A 10,331-nucleotide genomic window follows, 5' to 3' on the forward strand; every position below is an offset into this window, starting at 1 on the left:
TACAAATCAGCCAAGAAAAATGACTTTTGTTTTGAGCATATCAGAAAAAATACTGTGAAAAAAAATGTCCGCTAAGTAGGATTCCTTATTTATAAATTGAATATTTTGGTAGTTACGCCATAGAAAACATGTTTACAACTTTGTAAATACGGGTTTTAACATTAATAGAGCCCTCTAGACATTAAATAATACCCCTATAGTCGCCTTTACATTCGTATTAACCAATATAGTAGACATAATAAAAGAAAATAAGACATATGCGACACAAATAAGACATAATATAGACTTATACATTAGCATTGCAATTGCTCCTTGTTCTTTTTTTACTTTCTGTTCTGTACAGAATGGTTGTTTGTCTATATGTGCCCTGCAATTGGCTGGCGACCAGTCCAGGGTGTACCCCGCCTCTCGCCCAAAGTCAGCTGGGATAGGCTCCAGCATACCCCCGCGACCCTAATGAGGAGAAGCGGCATAGAAAATGGATGGATGGATGTTCTGTACAGTACTTCCTGGGGTGGCTATTGTTGCATCAATGAAACATTACTGACACCTAGTGACCAGTGTAGAAAACTACATATATCATGGGTCTTCTGAATGCCTTATATTTGTAGTTTAGTTCATTTAGCCATTTTTATGCTTGAAAATGCAGAATTTAGGCAAAAATAAACAGGCATGACTAATAATAGCCTGTATTCAACCACGAAACAGCATGATTTATTAATTCATATATTTTTGAAAAACCGTGAGAATGAGGGGCGCTGTGGTGAGGGATTACTGTACATCAAAAATTAAATAACAGCATTGCAAATATTTGTTTCAAAAGTAGATATGAAAATGTACTATATATATATATTTATATGAATATAATATTAGAAATGTGTTTATATATAAATAAATTTAAATGTTAAAAATACACATCGAACTCTCAAACAAAAAGGAGTAGGAAGAAGTAAAACGTACAAAGGCAGAAAAAAAAATTTGAATTAAGCGTAAGTCGTTTTATACATAATAAAGTAAATAAATAAATAAAGTAAAATACTAAATACAATAAATTCACAAAAATAAATACAGTTTACAAACATTTTAATATATTTATTTAAAGTAAACAAAAAGAACGTAAAGTACATAACTAAGCTACAGGAAGACATAGAAACACTCACCTTCACTCATTGTTTGCACTTGCTGAAATGTACCATAAATTTCACTTTCAGTCCGCTTGGCGCCAAGTGGGGCAGTAACCCAACAGATCCAGCAGATGGCGCTGTGTTGAAAACAACTAGTTTGTATTGTCACTTTAATTACTGCCACCCACAGGACTGGAACAGCATGTCATAACATTTAATCATAATAAGTCAAACGGGACATGTTTAGGATTGCCTGGCCTTGGTGGAGGTCTGTTGTTATGTGGGTTTTGTCTCCTCTGGACAGTTGGGTCGGACAGCGAACGAGCCAGGCCTGTGCACAGTCTGTAAGACGTCCCCTGCCGTCATCGTCACCTCCATATCCAGCCCGTCTATACTGCACAGTCCACCTGGTTTCCAGGGCAACCTCAAGCTGACCAAAACTTACAGCCCTGTCGCTAAAGAGTCCCTTGACAGGGGCAGACTGAAGACCACCATGACAGCATAAGCAAGTGTGTAAACATGTTTCCTCCTTGGCACTTGGCGCTAACGTACAGCCAGAACAAAGGATAGCTTTTTTATGTTTGTTTCAGTGCTTCATAGTTTTGGGTCTGGTTCTGCTAAATCTGCATCTAAAGCGGCGTAGTTTAAAGCTGGTACATCCTACAATTATGAATTTGCGCTATAAAACTCTTCTCCTCCTGAAGTGCTGCACACAAAAGTGAAAATTGGTCAAGACATTTTTCCGACAAAGGCACCTTAATAATGCTGTTATTAAACCCCATTGAAATGAAAATTCTCACATACAAGACGCCCACTGTGACTTTAAGGTGTTTATCCGAATCACCAGGAAATATGGTACACACCTGTAGGGGACTGACAAGCGTGTGTAACTTGTGAGTAAAATAAAAAAAATTCAAAAGATTAAAACATCAACCAACACGTCTTTGCAGGGGCACCTAACTAATTGCCCAAAAATCGTTGACTGTTTATCTAATGCAAGGGTGTCCAAAGTGCGGCCTGGGGGACATATGTGGCTGTTTTTTATTGGCCCATGGCACATTAAAAAAATTTAATTTTACTTTTTCAAAAAGCAGTAAAAATGGAAATTTTACAAGTAAAAATGTAAGAGAAAAAAGCTCTACTCTAACAAGAAAAAATGTTTAGGAGAATAACATTGTAATATGAGGAAAAATATCATTTCAGTAGCATAAAGTTGAAATATTAAAGAAAAATACTTTTTTAAAATACATTTGAGAAAACAAAACAAGTTGTAATTTTTGGAAAATTATGTTGCGGAAAGAAATATTTGAGAATGAAGTCAAAATATGGGAATATTACAGTAAAAAAGTTGAAATAGTTGGAAAATGAAAATAACAACACCCAAGGTCACCTTACACACTATAAGATGATCACAATAGAGCATTCAATAAAATAACAATACAAAAGGAAGAACAGCCTGAGATACAATACTAAAAATCCTAGGTAAAGAGAAATAAGCAGTTATGAACAGGTGTGTTTTAAGTTGTGATTTAAAAATATCGACAGAGTCCAGTAGACGGATGTATAGTGGAAGATAACATAAGATAAGATAAGATATGACTTTATTAGTCCCACAAGGAGAAGAGCGTTCCAAAGTCTGGGTGCTGAGCAGCTGAAAACCCGAGCACCAAATGTAGTCATAGGAGGAGTTTATATTGAATGTGCTGTAGGACAAGAAGCCAATGGAGCTTGTGTTTTTATCGTTTTTCCACTGTTGTGTTGAAAAGCATGGCGTGGGAGAGGAATTATTTGCTCAGTCTTTCGGTGGAGCAGGACAGTGATAGTAATCTGCCACTGAAACTGCTCGTTTGTTGGGAAATGATGCTGTGCATTTGAAGATGCTGGTTGTCCATGATGGAAAGGAGCCTCCTCAGTGTCCACAGATGTCAGGCTGTCCAGCTCAGTGCCAATGACAGAGGCTGCCTTCCTCACCAGTTTGTCCAGGCATGTGGCGTCCTTCTTCTTGAGGCTGCTCCCCCAGCACGCTACTGCATACAGGAGACACTAGCTACCACAGTCTGGTAGAAGATCTTTAGCAGCTTCTTGCATACGTTGAGGGACGCCAGCCATCAATCCAGTCCAGTTTATCATCCAGATGCACTCCCACAAGTATTTAGTGATGGTAACAATTCTGGCAGCACAGTTTTGAATAAGCTGAAGTTGATGGCTGAGTTTCAGTGGAAGACCCGTGAGAAGGGCATACAGTAATCAAGGCGATAGGTGAGGGAGAGAGAGGGACAAAGTCGAGAGATGTAGCGAAGATGTACGTGAAATATTATTAATGCAGTATTTGAATGATAGTGTGCTGTCAAGGATGACTCCGAGACTCTTGACCTGAGAAACAGTCAGAACTAAACAGCCATCGATTTCAATATTGAGGGAATGGGCCTTGGAGAGTGTTGACTTAGAGACTTAGAGCATATTCGTGGACATCCTGTTAGTGATGGCCTGGAGACAGTCTGTAAGGCCAGTAGGGGGTGATCTTGAGGAGGGCTTGGTTGCAAGATAGATTTGAGTGTCATTAGCGTAACAATGAAAACGGATGTCAATATAACGAAAAATATTGCCTAGGGGAAGAAGATAAATTATAAAAAGTAGGGGACCGAGGACTGAACCTTGGAGGACACCGTGAATGATTGGTGTGCATGAAGATTTTAACATTATGACCTTGAATAAATTGCAAACGGTTGGACATGTAAGAATTGAACCACTGTAGAGCTGTGCCAGAGACCCCAACGCAGGCTAAACAATCCAGGAGAACAATGTGCGATATTATGTCAAAAGCTGTGCTTTCTTTTTTAAAAAAACATTTTTGACATTTTAGAGAAAAAACCCTATTACAATTTCTGTGCAAACAGAAAGTGTCTCTACAAATATTTTACACGTGTGTTTGTCAGTCCCCTAATGGCGTGCACCAAATTTTGTGGCAATTCAGCCAAACAGCCTAAAGTTATAGTAGGTGTTTGCGTTGAGCTGTGTGAGCAATTTCACATCAATGCAACTGGTGGAGTTGCAACTCCACCAGTTGCAACTCCACCATTGATAGCAGCGCCACCATGTGGTGTATTTGTCAGGAAAATAATAGCACAGGCAAGACAGTACACGTTTTGACACGTTTTCACCCTTTTGTGTGCCGCGCTACAGGAGTAGAAGCATTAGCTAATGTAACGGATGCCAGCCTGTGAGGCTGTGCGAGTGTACGTTGGTAAACCTCACTCCCTCTGCCTCAAGAGCTGCGCTGAACACACGGCCGACAGTTTGGGCTTTTAGTTGCGTGGTCAGCGCCCTCGCCTCCCATTACGAAGGTCTTGTGTTCAAGCCCCGGTGCGGGCAGGTGCGAAACAGGGCGGGTTACACTAACATAAACAAATACTTTGCCTGCAGTGTGAAGTCACCAACTGGGTGGAAACATTGGGCCTCATTCACGAACATCTTCTTAAAAGTCTTCTTAAGAAGGCGTGGGTTGGAAACTGCGCCACATTCACGACACGTTCTTAAGTAGGGATAATCGTTTGCACCGGTGTTCTTAGGTTGATGAATGCCAACTGCGATGCCCGTGCATGTGAGGCCTAATTTGCATAGGTCACCACCTATTATTTCCTATATAAGGTCAAAAATGTGCCGTGCGCAACAGGCAGCTGGAGGCGGAGATGGCAACGTGCAAGGGCAAGACTGAGGAGCAGCTGGACAACAAACGAAAGAAAAACTTCAATTCTACAGAAATAGAGGTGCTTTTACAAGGAGTGAGCGAACACAAGACCACCTTATTTTCACGTGTATCCACCGGTCATCAGGCCATCCAAAAAGAGTCGGCATGGAGCACCATCGCAGGAAACATAAATGCCGTTTCCACGGAGAAACGCACCACCGCAGACGTTAAAAAGAAGTGGTTTGACTTAAAATAGACAAAAAAAAAAGATTAAACTCCACCGGAGGGATCTGGAGGAAACGGGAGGTGGGCCATCAATCAGAAACCAAACCATTTCGGAAACTCTAGAAAATATTGTATAAATAAAAATCATATATCATGATGGAAAAATAAAGTCAAAATACATAGTTTGTGTGTGACAATATATTTTTTCTGTGGTTACATTTGATTAGACGCTGCAGGAGCGTGTACGTGTGTGCTTTTGGTTGTACATTTGTTCTTGTGGGGTCTGCGGATTATTCAATGGTGTCATGAGCCAAGGTGCCAGGGCATAGCCTTGATCACCTGTAAAATAAGTTAATGGCCACATAACAACATGCAAAAGGCAAAAATTAACATTTTACGCACCGATTAACCGGTATTAACCGTCGCATGCTGCGCCATGACTCAGGCGCATTCCAGCGGAGGAATTTCGGAAAATGTAGGAGTCGTGTGTACCTCCAGGGAAACTTGCAACATTATTCACAATCTTGTTGCGAATCTGAGATTATTTGGATATTAATTGAGTGATACCGTTTGCGATTGAGGTAGGGAAATGGATGAATGAATTAGGATTTGAATATATATTTATCCATGGAGTATATTTGAGTTGTTTTGATGATAAATAATTGTTGGGATATTTTATTTGCACTACATTTTTTGGGATCGGGTTGCAAAATCCATCATGAGGGAGATTGCGCATTGAAAGTGCAAGCTTTGCTTGTGCGTAAGAGTCCTCCTGAGCGTTCGTAGAATTTGTTCTTAGATCTAAGAACTGTGAGTTAAGAACACGTTTCGTGAATGCCAAAAATCTTCGTAAGAAGGCTTTACGAACACATTTGTGCGTAAGAACGTTTCGTGAATGAGGCCCATTGAGCAGAAGCTCTCTCATATGCCCCACAGTGCTACTCTGCCTTGTTCGATTTGCCCCAGGCATGTGCCCAGGCCTGTAAAAATTGACTTCACCTCTTGTAGGTTTTCATTTTCATTCTTTTTTTTTGTGCGTGAAATGGGCTACGGGTCACTGATGTGTCTAAAATGACAACCTCATAGAGTATGTATATATATATATGAGGTTATACACACTACACAGTCCTGTGGACAGATGCACTTCCCACATCTGGATAACTGGTAGAGATTTACTGTAAGATGTGTAGCGAAGCCTGATTTTATTTGTTTATATTTTTTTGGAGGGGCGGCTCAGAGGCAGTATCCATGACAAAAGAGGTCTTTTAGAACATCATCAAAGTGTCACTTTTGCATAATAGGGGACCTATAAGATTGGAGGACCTGATTGAGTTCTGGTTGGGTTCCATGGCATTGAATTGATCGCAACTGGACTGTTTAGGTTGTCTTAGAAGAGGTTTTGCCTCTCATCCGAGCAGGCTTCATCAGGTCATACTTAAAGACTAGATAGGCCAGCTATAGTCTGTGAAAACCATTCCTGTCTGGACATGCCTCCTTCTATTGAAGATAAATACAGTGGATCTTGCACCAATTCCTCAGACGGGGGGTGTCCTATCCAGTCATTGAGCATGAACTGATGAAGCCTGCTTGGATGAGAGGCAAAATGTCTTCTAAGACAACTGAACAGTCCAGTTGCGAGCGATTCAATGCCCTGAGAATACAAGGACCTGGCTGACTGAGAATATTCACAAGACTGCTTGAGGGCTGACCCAACACTTTTGTCAAATGAGTAACGTTCCACCCGTCAAGCGAGTCTCGCCCTCTTTGCCAGTGGACAGTTTTTGCCTCACTTGGACTCAATCCAAGACCACCAAACCTGCTGAGTCATGAACTGTGATTGTAAAAAAAAACAACTCACGAATTGCATGTTGTATGTTTTATGTTCAACGTCAATCTTATAATTCTGGCATATTACACCTTGAATGTAAACTTTTAAATATGTTGTCAGTGTTTGACAAAGACACAGTGTGTATGTGTGTGTGTGTGTGTGTGTGTGTGTGTGTGTGTCTGTGTCTGTTCTGTAAATATGATGTACTATATGATATATGAAATGTACATTTGCTCCCAATGAAGTGATGTTCCATTTGTTTATTCTTTGTACAAAATGTCTCTGATTGTTTTTAATTTATTTTTATAAATAAAAATGTTGATAAATTTGTGTACGGCATTTTGGTATTTTTGGTGATGACTTTGCAAAAATATTAGGACACCAACAGATAATACAGTAAATTATCCAATGATCGCCGCCGTTCAATTCTCTTGTAGTCAGGGACAAAACACATTAGCAGCTGTGGCTGTACTATATGCAGATGAGCTGACGTCTGCACTGACACTCAATGTGAACTTCAGGATTATTTCTCTGTTTTTTTGTCAATATTCAAACAATAACAAAAGTGTCACTGATTCAAATTCAGAAATATTGTGATTTTTATTTGAGTGCAATTTTTGCTAAAAGAGCCAGTACATTTAATTTTATTTGTGGTGTTTTTGTCTTTTTTTGTTTGTTTAATTTATTATGTTGTTTGTTCGTTTATTTGATCTATAAGCTGTTGACATTCCAATTACAATGTTAAATACTCTTGAAAAATTAAAGTTTATTGCTATTGATACGGTGTACTCGCATTATTATGCCATATATTATCATTGCATCAATGAAAAAATGGGCTCAAAATAATGTTGACAATAATATCGTTTATCGGCAATAATTTGTAGGACAATTATTGTCCAGCAAAATGTTATTTTGTTATCGGGACAGGCCTACTACTGATGTTTTTTGGGGTTTTTTTACTAATTCCACAAGATGGCAGTATCTGCATTTGAAGTATCACCAGTAGACAGCGTCCATGACCTTCACAGTCGTGCGTGTTACACTTGCAACTTACAACATTGGTTCTGTTGCTGCTGTTGCATTGTGCAAATGACCATATACTCAAAGAAATCTAGTTTTTATTTGTTATTTTTGCTTTACATATTTTTTCATGTTTTGAAATATTGTTTTACCTTTTTTGTTTTATTTATTTATTTAAAAAAATATATATATATATATATATATATATATATATATATATATTTTACAGCAGTGGTACCCAAATTTTGTGTATGTGTGTAAACCATGACTTCAACACATATAAACATAAAAAAAAAACAAAGCAGCCTACAATGAATTTCCATGCAAAACAACTTTTAGCTTTTAGGCATTCATGTGTTTCTGTGTTGTTGTTGTTTTTGTTGTTTTTTTTTACTGTTGCACTCACATGAAGGCAGCGTGTACAACATGGCGTGATGCTACTTGTCGATCTAATAAGCACTGCACAGCTGTACTGCGCTCCTCCCCATGTAACTGAGGAAAAAAGAGAACGGTTCCCAGCTGCGACTTGGTTCTCATTGTTCATGTTAACCAGCCATTAAAAAAAAACGGTTCGCTCACCAGCACTGATATCAGTTTGCTAGTTTTGATCATGCTTGTTGAGTATGACGTTTCCGTCATTTGTGTGCGTTGTGTGATGCAACAAGACCACACACAACGTTTTGGACACAGACACCCCTTTGGACAAAATCCCTCCTTTGCACAAACCCACTCTGCTGTGGACACACATGACCATTGCTAAAAGAGTTTATCCACTTGCATAATAAAGATGATTAATCTTGTCCCAACTCTAAAAGAACCGCTACCCCCTTCTTAATAGTATCCCAAGTACAAAAATACATACAACCAACATAAAGCCTAATTTTCGGGTGAATCCCCACCACTGGGTGTTTCAGGTCCCACAACCGACACCCTTGCCCAAGCAACCCAGCCAGGGTGATCAGTCCCAGCTTGTGTCTAAGTAGCTTTAGTTGTCCACAGATCTCCTCGCTTGATCCACAGCCATCTGGACACCTTTTTTGCCGCATCAGTGATGTTTTTGATGGTTCTTCTGTTCGGCTGTCGCTTTACTCCCAACATCCTGAGTACCCTAATGAAAGATTGGCCTATGAATCATCTGCACCGGACCTCGATGAGGTTGCATCGGGTCCTCCATCCTCTGCTTTGGCATTCGCCTGCCAGCTCCTCATACTTGGCCCTCTTCATCTCAAAGGCTTCCTCCATCCGGTCTTTCCAGGGAGCAGTCAACTCCAGCAGGACCACTTGTCTAGTTGTTTCTGACACCTGGACCATGTCTGGTCTGAGTGTGATCACTGCGATGTTCTCTGAGAATTTGAGCTGTCTCCCTAGGTCAACTTCCAGCTGCCAGTCTCAAGTTGACTCCGGCACTGCTGTGGCTTCTCCCCAGCCCTAACAAAGGCGACGGACTGCCTTGTTGGTAGTTGGTGTTTACTGATGGAGATCCCTGATGACCTCTGCGAAGACCCGCAGCACTTGATCATGGCGCCAGCGGTATCGCCCATCTGCCAGTGCCCTTGGGTAGCAGCTCAGGATGTGTTGCAGCGATCCAGCACTCTGGCAAAGAGCACACAATGGATTCTTTGGCAGGAGGTTGGACGGGCTTGGGAGGACATCATACACCGACCGAATGAGGAACCTGATCTGGTGAGGCTCAGCTCTCCATAGCTCTGTCCACGATATCTTCATGTCAGCTGCCTCCTCTCATCGGGTCCACACTCCCTACTGTCCTAGTGGAGCGGGCTTCCTCCACCCCTACTTGGACCTCTTCCTGGATCAGCTGACGCCTTTCCTTTCCCTGAGCCTTGTTGAAGTGAGGTCTTGGGTGGCTCCCGAGACCTGACCATCCGGACGGCACTGTTACCACCAGCTCATTACTGTATGTCACAAGCGGGACTGGTCGACTGCCTTGTGAGCCTTCCATTTCCTGCCGGTTCTTACTTCTATGCCAGCCGAGGAGAATTTGATGTCACTGGAGTCCCTATGCAGCAGCACCTCTCTTGCTCAGGTGACCATAAACTCCTCCGTCAGACTGCTGAAGGGAAGTTTCAGCTTGTTGTTCGTCCCGTACGAGGCGATGTTGCTGAGGCTTCGTGGTAAGCCCAACCACCTCCGCAGGAAACAGCTGAAGCACTCAAGGCTCATCAGTGGCACATCATAGACCAGCAGTGGCCAGAGCAGTCATGGCAGGATGCCATGTTTGTAGGTCCAGGCTTTAAACCTGCCTGGTAATCCTGACTTATCCACTGCTGTCTGCCAGGTTCCCAACTCCTCTGCTGTTGCTTGGAGTGCTGCGGTGTCCTTCAAGGTACAGTTATAGATCTTGCCCAGGCTTTTAACTGGCTGCTCTCCCACCGGTCTGTGACCTTCCCCTTCTTCACCACCAGGGACCTGGACTTGGCTGGCTTCA

At 41.4% G+C, this 10,331-nt stretch overlaps 1 protein-coding gene across 3 annotated transcripts in view; it reads left to right on the forward strand.

Moving 5' to 3' along the window:
• Positions 1 to 7,513, forward strand: part of LOC129177519 (melanopsin-A-like) — a 39,914-nt gene extending 32,401 nt beyond the window's left edge. For 2 of the 3 annotated variants that reach the window (XM_054768743.1, XM_054768744.1), the window contains exon 11: positions 1,429 to 7,513. In XM_054768743.1, coding sequence (XP_054624718.1) covers positions 1,429 to 1,629 — 201 coding nt within the window. In that variant the 3' untranslated portion in view covers positions 1,630 to 7,513. The remainder of the gene's footprint in view (positions 1 to 1,428) is intronic. The other variant, XR_008569632.1, reaches the window with a different exon arrangement.
• The last annotated feature ends 2,818 nt before the right edge of the window (positions 7,514 to 10,331 follow it).

Source organism: Dunckerocampus dactyliophorus, chromosome 2, assembly GCF_027744805.1.
Source record: "Dunckerocampus dactyliophorus isolate RoL2022-P2 chromosome 2, RoL_Ddac_1.1, whole genome shotgun sequence".
Classification (NCBI taxonomy): Eukaryota; Metazoa; Chordata; class Actinopteri; order Syngnathiformes; family Syngnathidae; genus Dunckerocampus; species Dunckerocampus dactyliophorus.